The 18,660-nt window shown below is 64.3% G+C and overlaps 1 protein-coding gene across 4 annotated transcripts; it reads right to left on the reverse strand.

Annotated features, from left to right (window-relative positions):
* Positions 1-3: 3 nt before the first annotated feature.
* ARAP3 (ArfGAP with RhoGAP domain, ankyrin repeat and PH domain 3) lies at positions 4-17,790 on the reverse strand. Of its 4 annotated transcripts, none has more exons than XM_013178576.3 (34): positions 17,650-17,790; positions 15,370-16,326; positions 14,783-14,841; positions 14,462-14,535; positions 14,188-14,258; positions 11,016-11,285; positions 10,725-10,794; positions 9,875-9,995; positions 9,489-9,676; positions 9,007-9,113; positions 8,484-8,683; positions 8,297-8,382; positions 7,994-8,176; positions 7,603-7,765; positions 7,216-7,332; positions 6,956-7,109; positions 6,683-6,785; positions 6,399-6,597; positions 6,258-6,321; positions 5,813-5,976; positions 5,465-5,677; positions 5,241-5,346; positions 4,647-4,794; positions 4,403-4,471; positions 4,046-4,120; positions 3,811-3,925; positions 3,569-3,697; positions 3,320-3,453; positions 3,152-3,234; positions 2,973-3,008; positions 2,313-2,376; positions 2,082-2,219; positions 1,800-1,838; positions 4-1,180 (listed from the first exon to the last, which is right to left on the reverse strand). In XM_013178576.3, the coding sequence occupies exons 2-34, from the start codon at positions 16,284-16,286 to the stop codon at positions 605-607; spliced, it is 5,235 nt and encodes a 1,744-aa protein (XP_013034030.3). In that variant the 5' UTR covers positions 16,287-16,326; positions 17,650-17,790; the 3' UTR covers positions 4-604. The 4 variants fall into 4 exon arrangements, with proteins under 4 accessions (XP_013034030.3, XP_013034029.3, XP_047920691.2 ...); XM_013178575.3 differs by having other exon boundaries at positions 14,783-14,844; XM_048064734.2 differs by lacking the exon at positions 17,650-17,790 and adding an exon at positions 16,447-16,926 and having other exon boundaries at positions 14,783-14,844.
* Positions 17,791-18,660: the final 870 nt, after the last annotated feature.

The following is an 18,660-nucleotide window of genomic DNA, read 5'->3' on the forward strand; positions in this document are numbered from 1 at the left end:
CCCCAGAGTCCAAATAAACCTTTATTTCTCCCTGCTGGTGTAAGGAGCAGGTATAAATGCCCCAGATGAGCAGGAGCCGTCCTCCATCGCCAGGACCACACGCCGGGCACACGCGGCCAGCCCCTCTGCTGGACACCCCCCAGAAATGCCCCACGATGTGCTCAAGAAGGGGAAAGGGGGGAGCACATGGGTGCCTCAATCCTGCGCCAGGGGACCGGGGCTGGGGAGGGGATGCTGGGCAGAACTCAGGGGGCTCACGTGGGAGGAAGGCTGCACCCCGCGCACCCCGTGTCCCTGGCACCACGTGCCCCGTCTGATGCTCACGAGCATCGCAGTTCTGCTTTTATTTTCCCTATGACTCGCTCCCCTCGGTGCTGAGCCCAGCGGCGGCGGGTGTGCTGCCCACACGCAGACACACACGTCATTGTCCCCTGTCCCCCCAAGGGGGTGGCACCACGCCGGCTGCTGGTCCCCACCTGTCCCTGCTCCCAGCCCGGCCCCGGGGTGAGGCCGGGAGGAGGAGGAGGGTGCCGGCTCTGCAGTCCCCTCCCCATCACCGCTGCCACCAGATGTGACTTGACCCCCAGGTCGGTGCCACCCCGGGTCATGTCACCGGCTGGCCCGGCCCCGTCGCTGGCGGCTGGCCCTCATTCTTCCTGAGGATGATGCTGCTGAGCTCCTGGATGAGCTTCTCGTTGATGGACGAGGAGAGCTGCATGCTCCTCTTCCTGGGGACGCCCACAGAGGTCTCGGAGCTGGGGCTGCTCCCTGGCGTGGCCACCGGCTCCTGGTCCCCAGCCGGTGCCGCAGAGGGCTCCACGTTCCTCTCCAGAGAGGCCGTGTGGGTGGCTCTGGGCCCGCAGGACGGGGCCGCGTCACACTCCAGGTTCAGGCCCCACTCGAGGGACAGCGCTTTGGTGACGGGTAGGCCCGGCAGCCTCTGCGCGGGGCTGGCGGGCAGCGAGGAGCGTAATGCCGGGGCCGGGGGGTGCTCGGGGCCCGGGGTCGGCTTCTTGGACCTGTCCACAGGGGGCACAGCCGAGGGGTCCGCCAGCAGCCCCCGCTCCAGCTCCAGCGCCGCCAGCTCAGGGAAGTTGCCCACTTCCTCGTAGACGGGCTCGGCGTCCACCTCGTTCTCCTGCTGCTCCTCCTCCAGGGAGTCCTGGTGCACCTTCATGGGCTGGGGGGGACGGGGACTGGGGTGAGGGGCAGTGCCCGTGTGCCCGCACAAAGGTGCTGCCCGGGGAGTTTTGCACCCCTGCCGTGGGGCTGATGCTCCAGGCAGAGCCCCTGTGGGGCACCAACCCTGCTTTAGGTCTCTGGACAAGTCTCTGCTGCCCTTTTGGCCAGTGCAGGCTGGGCACTTTGGGCTCCAGTGGGACCAGATCAGTGTCACCAAGTGGTGGCATTGTCCCAGAGTCCCTGGCAGCGGTGGTGCAGCGGGGAAAGGCCACGGGTGCCCACACACAAAGCCAGGTGAGGCAAGACAACATCTGGCCAGGCAAAAATAACCTGATGGAGAGCAGCACCCAACCCTACTTCCTTGCATTTCATACGTCCAGCCCCTCTGGGGAGGTGCTAGGAGCTGGGCTGGACATCCCCACTCCTGGCTGCTCACACCAGGACCACGCAGGGACCCCAGTCCCGGGGTGGGACACACAGGATGGTGGGCACAGCATGGGCAGGGCGGTGCGGGCACGTCCCCAGGGGGCAGCAGGATGCTGTGGGCGAGCCCTTGCCCCCGGAGCCGGGATGCACAACGCAAAGCACGAACACGTCCCACGCATGCGGGTACTTACAAAAAACATGGACAAAGTCCTTCGTGTGTGCAGGCGGAGCTGGAAACAGAGGAGACAGGCAGAGATAAGCACCCGATAGAGCGGAGCGGGGTTGGGGGTGCGGGGAGACCTGCCTGGGCAGGGGGGGCACGGAGGGGCAGCGGACACGAGTGCAGCATGCAGCACGCAGACACGCCGGGCACGGGGACACACGCCCAAAGCACCCGCTTGGCTCCTGGGTGGGCGCACGGACACGGATGGGCGCAGGAGCACCCACAGGCAGGGTCAGTGCCGAGGTCTTACCAGGGTCTGGTTGGCAGAGAGCATGGTGGCGTCGGTGCTGTCCCCGTGCAGGGGCACCAGGGGCATGGTGCCGAATTTCTGCTTGGCGAGGTCGGAGGAGGAGCGCCGGCGCATGATGACGGGGCGCAGGTCGTCGTGCTGCGTGCCAGGAGGGGGGTCACACCAGGCTGCGTGGCTGGCCCCCTCCCCTCTCCTCTACTCCCCTCCCCACCCAGCCCTGCCTGCACCCACCTGAGCCTTAAGGATGCTGGTGGTCCAGTCCCACAGCTCAGCCTGCCCCGAGCACACCAGGTACCTGCAGAGGAGACAGCTGAGGAGCTGCCAGGCAGCAGGGACAGTGGGGCCCAGGACCTCCTGTCACCTTGCCTGTGAGCCAGGGGCTGCCAGCACAACTCCCCTTGGTGGGGCACCCCCCAAAACTCCCTGCACGTCCAAACAACTGCTTTGGTCCAAGGCAACCCAGCCCCCCCGAGGCAGCTCAGCTCAGAACCCAGCAGCAGCCTGGCTTTGGCTGCATGGGGACACAGCCGGTGGGACAAAGGCTGGTGGGTGGCACAGCCTCATGGGCGTCACAGCCTCACAGGTGGCGCAGCCTCACGGGTGGCACAGCCTCACGGGTGATACACGCACCCGGGCAGGTCTCACCAAAGCCCAATGCTTGGAGATGCATCTCCCAGGGGTGCTGGCGAGGGAGGGGAGGTGGATTCTCCCCCATGCCTGGTCCCCAGCTCATGCCAGGGAGCATGGGGACGCCCCGCTTTGTCCCTTGAGTGCCACAGCCAGGCACCAGCTCTGCCCTGCCCTCAGGACCCTGCAGGATGGAACCTGGCCATCCCAGCCCCATTAAACACAGGGACCCCCAGCCCCAGGACAGCTGGTGCAGATACTCACAGCTGCTGCTTGTCCAGGCTCAGTGTGAAGCCCCACCTGGAGAAGGGAAGAGGCAGGCAGTGGGGCAGCATCACCCAACACAGCAGGGCGCAGGGGTCAGGTTGTCCCACAGCCTGCTATTGGCACAGCTTTTGGGGGGGTGCATGCCCCAGGGCCACATCCAGGAAGCTGCCACTTACTGCGCTGGTGGCTTCAGCTTCTTCTTAATGCCCATGTAAACCTTGGCTGCGTCCAGCGGCCACTCACGCTCCGGCTTGGCACTCTGGGGACAGAGAGCCCAGCTGACCTGTGAGGCCACCACCGTGCCATCATGGTCCCTGGGGTCCCCCTCTCTGACCCCTCCATACCCTCTTCTCCTTGAGCAGCAGCAGCTGCCGGTCCCGGATGACGAAGTAGCGCTCCTGGAACTTGCTCCCCAGCAGCTTGGGGGGCTCCTCGCGGCATTTCAGCAGCCCACACTTGGGGGTCTCACGCTTGGCACCTGCCCGGTGGAAGAGATGGGGGTCAAGGGGGCTGGGATTAATCACAGAGTGCTCCCTCTATGGGTGCTGGCTAGGGCCACCCGTGGGTGCTGGGCCCCTCTTTGGTCACCTCACCTGTGAAGAGGCAGCTGGCCTCGCTGATGGGGACCTTCCTCACCAGCAGGTACGCGGCGCTGGGCTCTGGGAGCTTGCACCACTGCAATGCCTGCTCCAGCACCTTCTCCTTGGGGTGTAGGGGCCGCTCTGGGGAGGCAGAGACACTGTCACTGCCGTGTCCCTTCCCTTTTCCAGCCACCATCCCCCTTGCTCCTGGTAGCAAACCTCCCCCCGAGCATCCCCAGCCCTGTGGTGCTCACCCAGCTCCCCATTCTCCAGGACCTCGAAGGTCAGCCAGATGTCCAGGCTGGTCGCCACGTTGCGCATCTCCAGCACGTGGTTGGTGAGCTCCTCCGCTGTCATCGTGGGGGACACCTGGGGCCGGACACATGGGGAGCTGCGGTGGGCGGTGGCAGGATGGGACCCAGGGACAGGCTGCGCCAGGAGGCCACGTCCCACCATCCCTCCTTGGCACGGCTGTCCTTTGGGACTCACCTTCAGGGTGACACAGCAGTCGGGCAGCTTCTGCTCCAGGTACACCTCGATGATGAGGTCCCCAGCCTGTGAGAGCTGTGGGAGAGGGGTGGCATTGGTGCCGTGATGGCACAGGTGCTGTGCACGTCCCCACTCCCCAGGGGCTGGGGATGGCATCTTGGGGAGCTGGAGCTTGGCTTGAGCCTCAAGGTGATGGGTGAAAGGGAGACATGGGGGAGAAGATCCTTCCCCAAATGTCTCGCCTCACCATGGGGAGGTGTGGGACAGCAGGGACCTACAGCAGGCAGCAGGGTGCGTCCCCATCTGTCCCACCAGCCCGTGGCCCTGCAGTGCTGAAGGTCAGCGCATCCCTAGTACCTGGGTGTCCTTCCAGGTGGTGATCAGACTGTTCTCCAGCTCCATCTGGGACACCTGGTCCTCGTCAATCTGCCGGAGGAAGCAAGGATGGGAAGAGAGGGGGGACACATGGGGTCAGTGTGGAGCGGGCTGAGGCCACATGGCCAGGACGGGTGATGCAGTGTGAGGGACGGGGGCCAGCGTGGGAGGACGCGCGGGGACAAGGACAGGGCCAGCACGGAGGGGGGACCTGCAGGGCTCTCACATCGAAGATGCTGACGTAGTTGTCAATGAGGTCTTCCATCACCTTCACCTCGTGCTCGCCTTTGCCATCGGTCTGGAAGAGGCTGGGTGCGAAGAGCAGCGACAGGTTCTTGGTGGTCATCTGGTTGAGGTCTGCGCATTTCTGCACCCTGGGGCAGGGAGCGCGGCGGTGAGGGACAGGCCCCACTCTGGAGGGGCTGTCGGCCCCAGCCGCCCTCTTCTACCCCAAAACCAGTGTGTTTCTCCCCAGCTCTCTGGATCACCAGGACTGGGAACTTCCTGCTGGGCAGTTCCCGTTTCCAGGACTGCCAGATGCCATCCCACCATGCTCTGAGTCAGCGGTGGGAATTTGTTTTCTTTCCCCTTTTTTGGGCACTGGGTGAAGTTGACGTCCTACAAGGGGGTGTCCCCTACTCCCAAACCTCCCCCCTACTGCAGGACAACCTTGGGAATGTCTGAGCTGTCCCAGATGTTCCCGCATTTCCCAGCACTGTCCTGGGGGCACTGGGCTCTGCCTGGCTCTCAGGGATGGAATCCAGTGTTCCCTGGGGAGGTGCCGCCCTGCAGGGACCCCATGGAGAGGTGGCACGCTGACCTGTAGAGGTGCCCGATCAGCGCGGCCAGGGTCTTGCGGTTCAGTCGAGGCAGGCGATGGATGAGCTCCTTGTACCGCTCCAGGCGCTGCGGCTTGGAGGAGATCTCTGGAGGGAGGAGAACAAGCCATGGACCATCACTGGGGCTGGTGGGCCCAGAGCCGGCCTGGCACTGGGACCCCGTCCTAAAGGACACTGCACGCCCAGCACGGGAGCAGGGACGTACTCGCAGCCTCCTTCCACTGCGGGTGCAGCTCCAGGGTGAAGACGGGGTCCTCCAGTTCACGGAAGAACCTCTTCAGCACGTCAGTGACGTCCTCGATGAAGTTGTCGCTGATGCGCAGTTTGACGTTGCGGGCGTCCCGCCGGAACTCCTCCATCAGTACCTTGATGCGGGACTTGGCTCCGTTCTTGCGGTAAATCCCCTCGTGGCGCAGCCCTGGGGAAGGGACATAGCGTCAAAGGGCCTGATCCTGCCCAGGATGTCCCCACCAGGGCTGGTGTCCGGAGAGCAGGGATGTTTATCCGTGCCCATTGGCCACCCCACGAGTGCTGGGGTGGGCCCCGTGCTCACCGTACTGCGTGATGAAGGCGATGCAGCTGTCCACGATGATGGGGATGTCCCCGCGGCTCAGCTGCTGGTCCCGCAGCGCATTGCCCCGGCCCCCCGCCGCTGCCTGGATGTCAGCATACCACGCCGCCGTGTCCGCCCGCGACAAGCCCTGCAGGTAAAACGTCCTGAGAACAACAAGGGTGGAGAACTGGGAATGAAGGCTGCCGGGGAGCTGGGTTGTCCCCTCCCACCCCATGCACCAGGCTGAACCTAGGGGCACCCAACCCTGAGAGACCCGCAGCCGGGGTGACCTCTGCAAGCCCCTTGTCCATGACCATGCCACCACCCCCACAACATCTCTGCGGTGGGCTCAGGATCATCCTCTGCCCGCACACCAGTGCCTTCACCCCAGCATCAGCCGAGCTCGCTCAGTACCCTCTCCATCCTTCCCACATCCAGCTCTCACCTCCCCATCTCCACCAGCAGCAGCATCTCCCTCTTCTCCAGCGTATCTGCGGGGGGCACCAGACCTGCGTGGGGGCAAGAAGCGGAGGGCTCAGAGTGGGGCACGGCCACCCGCTGCCACGCGCCCAGCCTGGGCACTCACTGAGCTCCTGCAGCCGCCGCAGGTTGATGCTGTCCTCGGCCCCGTCCTCCTCGGCGGGGCAGATGAAGAGGTGGGCTTTCTGCAGGATGAAGAAGGCTTGCTGCCAGCGCTCGGGGTTGAGCATGCACTTGTAGCGCAGTTGGCCCGCTCGCTGGAATTCGTAGCCCAGCAGGCAGTGACAGCTCACGGGAGTGAACCACTGTGGGATGGAACAAGAGATGAGATGGGCAAATGCAGGGCTCAGGATGGGGACAGGTCCCCCCTGAGCATGGTGCCCAGCTCACCTTGCCAATGGTGCTTGCCCATGCCTGCAGTGTCTCAGGACTGTCGGCCCCCAGGTGCTGCACTTTTTCCCCAGTGAGGAAGAGCTCGAGGGTGAAGCGAAACCTGCGGAGGATGAGCCCCCATCAGGGCTGCTCCCACCCTGCACCCAGAGATGCTCGGGATGTGCCCAGCCACCAAGCAGGGAGCGGTGCCCGTCCCTGCCCTCTGCATGCCCATGGGCTCTCCAGGCTTGCAGGTCCCCCCTTGCCGAGGAGGGGGCACCCTGGGGATACCTCTCAGTAGCGCCAGGGTTTGTGGGTGCCTGGGCTCTGCTCACGCCCAGGGAGAGAAGCTCCCCACTCTCGATGTGGCCCAGGGGCTCGATGCATTTCTCCGTCTCGAAGAAGAGCAGAGATTTCTCCAGTGAGCACCAGACGCGCTGGAAGTCTGTGGGATGGTGGAGTTAGTGTTGGTGGGGTGGGCGCCCCACACTTTCCCACGCACCCCACACTTCCCCACGTGCCCCTTGCTTTCCCATGCACCCCACACTTACCCTCTCTGCTCTTCTTGGTGCCCGGGAGCCGGGGGGGAGCTGTGGCCCGGTGCAGGTACCCGCTGTGTGTCACCGGCTGTGTGATTTCGTTGTAGACGCCCTCCGGACCTGGTTCCCCTGTGAGGAACAGCACTGAGAGGAGGCACCCACCAAAATGTGGGTACCAGGGGCAGGGAGACCCCCACTCATGTAGGTGTAGGCAAAGGGATGCTCCAGGCATGGGGGTTCCCCAAAAAGGGGCTCCAAATGTAGCCACCACCCTGCCCCACCCCAAAGGGGGGGTCCGGTGGGGCATGCCTATATGCCCTGGCTGTCCCCAGCCCTGGTGCACCAGGACAGCAGCAAGGAGGAAGCCCCCCCATCACAGCCTGAAGGGGCTTGAGTTACCTGAATGATTCCTGTGCCTTTTGCTCTCCAGATCCCACCATAGGTCAGCCCCTGGGGCCATCTCGTAGGCTGCAGGGTCAGCAGCCAGCCCAGCCTCTGAAGAGGAGAAGAACTGCAGGACGGTCTTGAGCAAGCCTGGTGCTGCCACCGCAGCACACAGCGCCTGGAACGAGACAGGCACCCATAGGGACCACGTCCTGGCTGACGGAGAGCCCCATCCCACTGCTGGGGTGCTCAAAGCAGGGCACAATGACCCACACAACCATGGGGCAGCCCAGTGTGGGAACGCAGGCATGTCAGCCAGGCAGAAGGTGTTGGCATCTCAGATGTGGATATCCAGGGTCATTCCCAGCCCCCCAGCACTTTGCACGCACCCCGTGGTGGCCCCTACCTGGAGCACTTCCTCCTGGGTGGCGTAATGGGGATGGGGCAGGCGGTACCGCCCGTCCCGGTACTTGCGGGCGATGAAGTCCCGTCTCTGCTCAGCGCTGGCGTCTGGGTGGAGAGCCTCGGCGGTGGGGAGGCGGGCAGCCCAAAATCGGTTGGCTCGGTCATTGCCCAGCACGATGAAGAGCTGCGGGAGAGTCCCACAGTGAGGGCGAGCAGCAGGTAGAAGGGGATGCCCAGTACCCCTGCAACCCAGCAGAGCCCATGGGGCTGCTGCCCTGCCCCAGGGAGCCCTGAGTGCCTCTACCTGCACGATTTCATTGGACCAGACGCTGGTGTCGAGCTTCAGGCTTTGCACCTTGGAGATGTTGGAGCCCAGGCTGCGGTGCTGTCCTGTGGGGGGGGAGCAGGCGGGTGAGCATCCCCTGGCCCTGCCAGGGGAACTGTGCCAGGTGGTACCCGCACCCTGCCCGCCCCCAGGGCGATGTACTGGCCTGCGCACTGCTTGCAGATGACCACGCAGAGGTTGATGGACGCCCAGTCGGGGTTCTGAGCCTGGCAGTCTGCGCAGTACTTGTTGGCTTTGTTGGACCAGATCTTTTCTGCCACCTCGTAGTCATAGAGCATCTCGGCTATGGCCTCCTGCAGGGCCTCCATCCACTCCCGCTTATCCCGCTCCGATTCTGCCACAAAGCTGTGGGCAAAAGCAGCCAATCCTCACAGAGCTCCTGGCTCCCGCAACCAGCTGCTCCCCATCCCCATCCCTGTCCCCATCCCCGTCCCCATCCCCGTCCCCATTCCCATCCCCATCCCTGTGCCCCTCCCCATCCCCATCCCTATCCTCATCCCCGTCCCCATGCCCATCCCCATCTCATTCCTATCCCTATCTCCATCCCATCCCCATCCCATCCCTATTCCTATTCCCATCCCCATCCCTGTCCCTATCCCTGTCCCTATTCCTATTCCCGTCCCTGTCCCTCTCCTTGTCCCTGTCCCCATCCCTCCTGCCACCAGTACCTGAATATCTTGGAGGGGGTGATGAGCTCGAAGCTGCGGTTCTTGGCCTCACGGATGGTGGAGCCACGCATCTCGATCACGCAGATGCCAATGCCCATCTTGAAGAACTGCAGATGAGAGCGACGCCGGTGCTGGCTCTGCCCATGGCTGCAGTGCATGCACCCAGCACCTCCAGCCTTGTGTCCCTGTGCTGCCTGGCCCACCTAGAGCTGGCACCCACACCTTCCAACCCATCCTGCCTGGTGTGGCTTAAGCACCCTGCAGATAGGTTACATCTTAAAAGGCAACACTGAGCCAGGCACACTCATATGGCAAATATCAGCCTGAGCAAAAACCACTTGGGGTGGCTTAGCGTGCACCAGGCAAACTGGAAATGAGGTGACCAGGGAGAAAAAAAGCAAACAGGATGCTGAGAAACTTCAGCAGACAGGAGGTGGGATTTCCGTGGGGTTTGCTGCGGGTGCCGGGGCAGTGCCACCAACCTGCTCGCTCTTGTACAGCCACATCTCTGGCAGGCTGAGGGCTGCGAACACCTTGGACTTCTGGCCCTTCAGCTCCAGGGTCCCCGACTTCTGGCAGTGCGCTGTGTTGGGGGGCCGTGGCCGGGAGCCCCCCAGGCGCTGGTCAGCCACCTTCTTCTGCAGCGTGGAGCACCACTCGTTCCTCTGGGCTGCGTGGGGAGGGTAGAGCTAAGGGGGCAGCCCCGAGCCATTCCCTCTGCCCTGCTATGGGGCAGAGCATGGTGGGGAGGGGTGTCCCCTGCTCGGAGTGGCCGCTGTGGGGACAGGGCTGCCCAGGGGAATCTGTGGGTCAGAGGCAGGGATGGGTCCCTGGGGACCGATGGCCCCCAGCCCAGGTTTTGGCCTACCCTCGTTCTCGGCACGGAAGACGAAGATCCGGTGGCTGGTGACCACCTGGAACTTGTTGTCCTTGCTGGCGCGAACCATCTCGATGACGGACAGCGGGATCACACCCTTGGGGTAGGGTTCCTGAAAGCAGCCCCGGGGGGGTCACCCCACTGTGCCCTGGGACCCCCGCACCTGCCTCACTGGGCACACCGGTACCAAACCCTGGTAGTAGGCAGGAAAGGGCTGGCTTGCAAGCCCCCCGTGATAGCAGCTGCTCTGGGGCCACGCGTGGGCCCTCTCCACTCGGTGCCACTGACACAGGGCCAGGCAGGTCCCCTGGGCGCGGGGGACACGGCAGCTCGACCCTGGTGATGCTGGGGCTGTGCCGGCTCCTTGCAGAAGATGGACAAGGGGCTGATGTGCCACAGGATCACAGAGGCTGGCAGGGACCTCTGGGTCCATTTGGTCCAACCCCTGCACAAGCAGGACCGCCTGGAGCAGATTGCCCAGGACCACGCGCAGGTGGCTTTTGAAGATATTCGAGGATGTGGACTGGAGACTCCGGGGATGGAGACTTCACAACCTCTCTGGGCAACCTGTGCCAGTTCTGAGTCACCCGCACAGCACAGAAATCCTGGTGTTCAGAGGAAACCTCCTGTGGTTTATTTTGTGCCCATTCCCTCTTCTCCCGGCACTGGGCACCACTGAGAAGAACCTGGCTCCATCCCCTTTCCTCCCTCTCTTCAGGTATTCCTGTGCATTGATGAGATCCCCCTGAGCCTTCTCCAGGCTGAAACTCCCAGCCCTCAGCCTCTCCTAATTAGGCAGCACAGTGCAGCCCCTTCCTGCCCGCATCCTGCCCCCTCTCACCTTCTCACTGCTGAAGTACATCAGGTTCTTCCCATCGAAGCGGACGTAGCGCCTCTGGAAGACATAGTTCCTTTTGGGATGGCAGAAAAACGGGCTGTTAGGAGAAGGGTGGTCCCCTGAGGGCCCCACATGGACCCCAGAGATGCTGCACAAGGACCCTCGCAGCACACCGATGGGACCCAGGACCCAAGCAGCTCCGGATGGCTCTGAGACCCCCGTGCCCACCTCAGCATCCTTGCCCAAGGGGGCTTCACCGTGGGGACCCGTCACCACCCCATGGTGGGCACGTACCCTTGTGGGGACAGCTTGTCCAGCCAGCCGCTGAGCATGGTGGGCCGGGGCTCGGAGAGCGAGGTGTAGCTCGCATAGGGGGAGATGGTCAGGTCGTCCAGCACCTCGTCAGGGTAGAGATGGGGAGGCAGGCTGAACGGGGTGCCCTCAGCCCGCGGAGCCTCCACGGTGGAGTACCCCTCCGTGTCGTTCTGGGCGATGCGTTCGATAAGCCTGGTGCGCGTCTCCTCATCCTCACTCCTCCCCTCGCTGCTGCACTCGCTGCTCGTCCTGCGAGGAATGGGGCCATGGGACCATCAGGAGATGTTCCCCGCCACTCCTGGACTCATTCTGGGCTCCTCGGGACACCCAGCCCCTTGGGTTTCTGCATCTCCACGAGTGGGGCGGGATGAGGGCTTGGTGCTCACCAGCCCCATGGCCACCAGCAGCCCTCCCTGCCTGACGGCGAGGCTGGAGACAGTTGGTAAAAGGGTTTTCTGCACCTTGGGTAAGAGCTGCCCCCATCCTGGCTCCCAGACTGGCCTCTCCCTGTGCCCTACTGGTGTTCGTGGCCCCGGGGTGTCCCCCCATGCCCAGCTGCAGGGCCTGGGAAAGATGGGCAGGGGGAGCTCTGGCGTCAGCCTCGTTTTCTCGGGGAGCCCCAGTGAGATGAGGCCTGGCGAGACCATCCAGCCGTAACAATAAAAGGAAATCATAAAAATAAACCACTGCGCCTGCCCCTTCCCTCAGAAAGCCACGTTTCTTTCCCTGAAAAGGAAGCGGACTGGAAAATGTCTGATGGTCACAGGGGAGCTGCCCAGGCACGACGGCGACGGGCAGGAGGCGGCAGCGCCGGCACCGAGCTCCGGGACAAGGAGTGGGCTGCAGGAAAGGCGGCGGGGAAGGACCAAGCCATAGCAAGGCTTCTGCCCAAGCAGCGCCCGAGGAGGCTGAGGGGCTCCATCTCTCCATGGAGGGAGGCTTCGGAGGTCACCAGGGGCATGAGGAGGGCAGAGAGGCATCTCCCGGCCACTTCCGCTCCGATCCCAGGAGCTGGGGGCCACCAGACAGTGCCAACAGAAGTGGGGTCCAGAACTACACAGAAAGAGGCTGGCTGCGGGAGTCCCCATGCACGAGATGTTGTAAATGGAGAAATTTGTGGAGAAATCCACTGGGGGCTACTGCACGTGAGAAATCCCTCCAGCTTACAAGTCCATGGGCTAGAAATGCTTTTGGAGGAGGAGAATTATCCCATACACTCCCCCGATCATAAATTCTCCAAAGACCTGCTTTTCAGCACCTCATCATGGGAGCCAAGGTGTTGCATGGGCCCGTGCTTTGACCTGGGACCTTCGTGTGTCCTTGTGAGGCCATCAGACATCAGATCTCCCTGAACCACAGGCTCGAAGTGAGACTTGAAGTTGGCCTGCGAAGATGTTGGGCTGAAACCATGCAAAATGGTTTGCCTTTGTCTATGCAAGGTCCGCCACTGCTGCGGTGAATTGGGGCTGGGGGAGGAAAGGCCCCGGCTGCGTGCTTCCTGGGGGAGGCTGGGGCTGGAGCACCGGGGACAGCAGGGAAGGGACAGCCCCAGGCTTCACCAAAGGGAACGCTGAGCAGAAAGCCAGCAGACCATGGTCTGGGAGAGGGTCCTGACCCGGCGTCCTGCGTCGGGGTTGAGGAGGTGGCAGGGGATGAATGATGGCCTGTCTGGCTCCAGTGTCTGCACGAAATTTGGGAAATGGACATGAGGGGCTAGGAGGCTTGGAGCTCAGCCAAAATTGCTATTTAATTATCATAACAGAGCTTTGGCCAGGTGATTTGCCTGGCTGGAGTCCCAGCCTGGTGTCCAGCTTCTTTGGCAGGGACTGGCCAGGGAGCTGGGGGACCACGTGCTCTGGAGGTGGAGGCCAGCCTGAGGCTGCCCTGCCAGAGGGCTCAGGGTGAGAGAGAAAGGGCAAAAGTCCATGGCCAAGCCTTCCTGGCACAAGCAAAGCCCATGGCCTGGCAGGAGCACCCCAAGGACCTGGATGGAGCAGAGCAGGACCCCAGCCACCTCCCAGCGCTGCTCCTGAGGAGATGGGTGGTGGAGGAAGCCTCCACGCAGTGAGGCTGCAAAGGCCAAGTCATTTCCAGCTGGTGCTGGGCAGTGAAAACAACGAACCCCAGAGCCAAGCAATTCCCTGGGGCAAGGAAAGTGGAAGGCCCTTTATCAGAGATATTTCCAGGTCTGCTGAGCCTGGAGGGTGACACCTGAGTTGCACCAAGTTAGAGCAGTCTCAGCCTGCTGCTGCTCACGTGGGACAGCTAGAGCAGGACGGAGGATCGGGGATGGAGGAGGGACATCGGGACCGAGGAGCTGCTGATGGGGCTGCTTGCTGCAGCTGGGGGCCCTGGGCCAGGCGTCCAGCCTGCTGGAGGACACCTGGGGCCAGCAGGGAGGTACGCAATGAGCTGCCAGGGTCACGCCGTGCCCGGGGTTTCTTTTCCTGGGGGGGTCAGAACAGGCATCTGTAAAGGAAAGCTCTGGGGCACCTGGCTGGCGGGGCCCAGGAGCACAGCCCAAAAGGTCTTTGAAGGTTTTGTGTCTCTTGCTCAACCCGCTGCAGCCCCACCAGAAGTGAAAACCTGTGAATGCTGCCTCTGACGCCCTGCAGGCGGCCGCATCCTGCCTCTGACCAGCAGGACCACGCTTGCAGGAGGCGTGGGCAGGGCAGTGGGTGCCTGGTGCTGCCCCCGGGGTGCTGGGGGTCCTGGCCCCTGCAAGCCCCCAGCGGAGCCCATGACTGGCGCCCAGCCCTCCGCTGCAGCTCCAGAGGAGATCGGGGATTTCGGTCTTTTTTCTTCAGCTACGTTCCCAGGAATTTTCAGTTCCCCCCTGCAGCCCGCGTGCCTGCAGCACCCGGGCTGACCGCAGCCCGAGCTCAGGGCATGCCGTGTGCCCAGCCCGGGGCAGCACCAGCCCAAAGCGGGGGCAATGGGGACGTGCTGGCCGCAGGAGCTCGGGGATGCAGAGCCGTGGCTCAACTCCCTCCCTCTCTATAAGCAACACAGGAAAAGGAACCCTCCCCATCCGAAATGGGAAGAGCAGCTTTCCTTCCTCTTTCTGAGATGCTATCAGGACTCATGGAAAGTACATCTCAGAAGCGTGTTTTTAAGGTGCCCCGCGCGCCCTCGCTGTCCCTGTGCCTACCTGCGGGCTTCTCGCTCCAGCTCCAGCTCAGCCACCGCCTCGTAGCTCTGCCCCGAGGGGACGCCCATGCCCTGGGGGGAGGCAGCAGTCACATCTCTGCCCCAGACCCCCTAACCCCCTGCGAGGGTGGTCAGCCCGTGCCCCCCACCCTGCCCAGCAGCGATGCTCAGCCAGGCGCCGCAGCCCCGCCGACTGCATCCCCCTGGTGCGCGGGGGCCGGGGGGACATGGAGTGATGGCAGGGGAAGGACGCCGTCCCCGCTGTCCCCTCTCACCTTCTGCTCCCGCGCTGGGACCGTGTGCCCAAAGGTGGTTTCGCTGTAGGGGCTGATGGGCGGCTCACCGACCTCTGCGGGCAGGGACACGGGAAGGAAAGGCCATCAGTGGTGCCTGATGAAGGACAGTGACCTGCCAACCCTGGGGGGACCCCTGTGGACCCCCTCAAGCTGATCCCCCCCCAGCACACCCCATCCATCCAGCGCATGCAGCACGAAAGAAATGCCAGCCCAGCCCTGCAGGGGCTGCACCCTGTGGACACCCCCACGCTGGGGCCATCGGGGGGTCACCGCTGCGCACGGGGGGTGCGGGGCTCTCACCTGGCTTGCCGGTGGGTCTCTGCGGGACAGGGGGGAACCCCCCTGTGGGCCAGCTGGGACTGCTGGAAAACAGAAGAGGGGTTACTGTGGCTGCGGGTGGGGGCTCATGGCAGCTGGAGGGGTTCCTCCTTGTTTTTTGGTGGGCTGGGGGCTGCGTCCACCCAGGGCTGAGCCTGGGTTTGTCCCCTGGGATGTGCAGCATCTCTGCCCTGCTGCCTGCTCCCTTCTCCCCACTGAGGCTGTATGTCCCGGAGATGCATTTCCACCCCCCATCCCGATCCCCTCTAACATCTCCCCCCTTGCTCTCAGCCAGCCCTCAGCCATACCCACACCATGCATGGGGCCCCCAGCCCTATTGCCCTGGGGGGCCAAGGAGGGACAGCAGCATCCTCCACCCCCAACCAGGATGAGCCCTCGGGGGCCCAGCTTCCCATGGGATGTGTTTCCCTCCTGATCTCTCCATGCAGAGCCTGGGGAAGGCACAGGGAGGGTGATTCTCCCAAGGGATGGGGTCCCGTGGGGTAGGGGGTCCTCGAATCTGGCTGCTCTGCTCCCTCTCCCCTCCCCAAGGGAAAGCATCTGCTTACTCAGGCTTCTCGGCCGGCTGGGTCAGCTCCTGCGGGGACAGATCGTGACCAAGATCCTGGCCCTGGGGACCATTCTCCCCTCCCGAGTCCTCCGCGGGTGCTGGTGGCGGCTTGAGCCCCTCATAGATGACATTGGACACCATCTCCAGCCTGCCCTGCCCCGTGCCCGGCAGCGAGGGGCGTCCCTCTGGTGTGCTCGCAGGGCTGGGCTCGGCCACTGCGACCCTGTGGCTGAGCCGTGGCGGGACGGATGGGACCCCCGGGAAGGGTTTCTCTGACATATCCAGGGCTTGTCCGTGATCTGGGGCTGCGGGGAGCCGTGCCTCCAGCCGGGATGTCCCCGTGCCCATGGCTGCAGCTGTCCCTGGGCTCTCCATGTCCGTGGAGCTCTCCCCCGGCACGAAGCCCTCCAGCACCACGAAGGCTGTGGGTGCCCCATCGGGGCTTTGTGCCGGTGCCGTGGCGCGTGCCGGTGGTGTGGGTGCCGAGCCTGGCTCCGACTTGGGACGATAGAAAACAGTCCTGGGCTTGGGGATGGGCTTCACCAGGGGAGGGGCTGGGTCCTTCTCTTGGGATGATGCGTGGCTGGGCATTGCGCCGCGTTGCTGCATCCCAAAAGCATCGGTGGCTGCTCCTGGCTCTGCTTTCATGGCATCCTCACCCATTGCGGGGGCTCGGGGATGGGGGCCTCCTGCCCGGGGCTGCGCCCGCAGCCGTGTCTGCTGCGCCAGGTTCAGGATCCTCTTGCGGTGCCCGGTGGCAGTGATGCCGAGCTGCTGCAGGTGATCACCGTCCAGCGCGAGGGCATCTCGGGCCACATGGATCCCATGCTGCTTGAAAACGTCCCGGTACCTCTCCAGGTGGATGGTAGCCAGCCAGTCTGCGATGTCCGAGTCAGGACCGCACGGTGAGCTCATGGCCCTGGGGTGCCTCCGGGACGGATGCTCAGCCCATCATCTGGGGAAGGAGGGCAGGAAGGGGTGAGGAGGCAGCAGGAGGGGAGGCCGGGGACTTGGCCATGCAGAGGACGCTCCTGAAGGCCCCCCCAGCCTCACCACCCTGCCCAGAACCTCTCACCTCTAGCACCCAAAGCCAGGACCGCATCCTGTTGTTTCTCAGCCCGAAGCCTCTCCTCTGCCCCTCCCCGGGGCTGCCAGCACCGAGCGGGGGGCACGGGTGAGCCGAGGCCGGGGGCCGCAGCCCAGGGCTGCTCGGGGCTCGTTGGGAGGGAATGAGGCACGTTGGAGGGGGGCTGCTGCCGGCGATAGGGGGGTAGCAGCTGGGCCCCTCCCAGGGGACGAGCTCCGGTGCCGGCCAGCTCGGGGAGGGCTCTGCTGCCGGAAGGGCCAGACCATAATCTCTCCGGCTGCCGGCGAGGGCATGGGAGAGGTCAGCATGACTCACGAGCAGGCTGGGGGGGATGCACCCCGCGGGGCGAGCCGCAGGGCTGGCGCCCAGCACCGTGCCCACCCACCCGGGGACCCCCATCCCCAAATTCCTCGCCGGAGGGAGCCGCGGGGTGCTGAGGGCCTTTTCCCATGAATCACGCTGCTCCGCACGAAACCATCTGTGCTGAGTGTGCTGCCACAGGCTCTTTTTTTCCAGTTCCTCCATTTCCCGCTATTGTTCAGTGCAGGCTTCCTTCCTGCTGCCTGCGCTCTCCCACGCATCCCCTGCCCCCTCCAGCGGGGGCCGCATCCCGGCCGTCCCAGGCTCCTGCTCGCGCCGCTGCCGGCGCTTCGGCACCGCCGCCGCTGGTGGAACTGCGGGCAGGGGCTGCGTGGGGAGCACGTGGGGGGAGCACGGTGCTCCGGGAGCAGCGCACATGTGTGGGTGCGAAGGGGTGGCTGCATGACAGCCCGTGGTGACGGTGACGGGCATGCAGCAGGAGGTGGCCGGGAAGGGCACAGGGAGCGGGGCTTGGGGATGTTGCGGCTGGAAGGCTGCTTGTTGATGTAGGACCTACACGAAAGTCTGGGGTGGGGAGGGTGGAGGGTGATGTCCCCACTTCTGCCTGCCGGCTCGCTGCTAAAATGGGGCAATTTCCCCCTTTCTTGTGGCCGTATCACCCGGGGGATCTGCTGCCAGCTCTGCTTTCCTGCCCCAAGACCTCCCCTTGGGGCTCCCTGCTGGCTGCGGGGCTCTCGGGGGACAGCCCAGCTGTCACCTTGCACCCCTCTGCATCCCTGCCAGCCCACTCTGAGTGTTGGGCACGGGTCCTTCCCGCAGAGCTCCTGCCCCGAACCTGCCCGTCCCTTGCCCCCTGGGGCTCTCCCTCACCTCTGGGCTCAGCGGGGCCGGCTCCGGTGCGGTGGCAGCATGGTGGCAGGGGTGATGCCAAGGCGTCCCCGCCGGGCGCAGGGGGCTCAGCCCGCGGCGATGGCAGCACCCAGCCTGCGCCTCCCACTGCCGGTCCCTCCTCCGGGCCAGCCCTCTGGTCCCCAGCCCTGTCCCCACCCTCCTGGCCTGCCCCTCTCCAGGCTCTGCCCTCCTTTGGGTGCTGCCCCCCAACGCTCTGTCCCCCTTGCCCCTTCCCAGCGAGGGTCCTGCTCCCATGGCACGGCCGGGGGGAGCCAGGGTGCCCCCCTGCACCCACACACCCCTGAAGATCCTGCGTGCACCCAGCCCTATGTGCCGCAGGTGATGGGAGGTGTCACCACATCCCCCACGGCCCCACACTGGAGTGCTGGGAAGGCTGTGCAAAGCTTGGCCAAATGGGGCTAAAAAAGGCTACAATGAGGCCATTGAGGGGCTTTAGGTGGATGGGCACTGGGCGGGTGAAAAACTGGGATTCCCACAAGGGATTCTGTGGGTACAACACTGCATCCCACCGCTGTGACCAGGGGATGGTGATGGGATGGCTGCGGGGATGGGTTAGGGGGGCACAGGGGCTCCTGCCCGGCACGGACCCTGCTCGTTCACCCACCTGGCTGCTCCTAGCACAACGCTTTTCGCAAGAGTCCTGTGCCGTTAGACCAGCTCTGCTGTTACCCAACCCTGCCCTTATCTGAGATGGTATCTCACCGCCTTCAGCCTTTCTCTGTACCCTGTGGCCAGGCTGATAACTGCTCCATGCCCTGGGGGCTCCCCGTGCTGCACCTCGGGCCTGCCTCTAATCCCCGCAGCCCCAGAATTTCCTGCGGGGAGGTTGTGGGCAACCCCCCGGGGTGCGAGGGCCGCCCCGGCTGAGCCTGTGCGTGCTGCAAGGCGGGGAAATGCAGCTTCTCCTTCTCACAGGCTTGCTTCTGCAAAGCAGAAGCAGAACTCAGCGATGGCCCCGGTGCATCCCCC

Source organism: Anser cygnoides, chromosome 14 (assembly GCF_040182565.1).
Source record: "Anser cygnoides isolate HZ-2024a breed goose chromosome 14, Taihu_goose_T2T_genome, whole genome shotgun sequence".
Taxonomy (NCBI): Eukaryota; Metazoa; Chordata; class Aves; order Anseriformes; family Anatidae; genus Anser; species Anser cygnoides.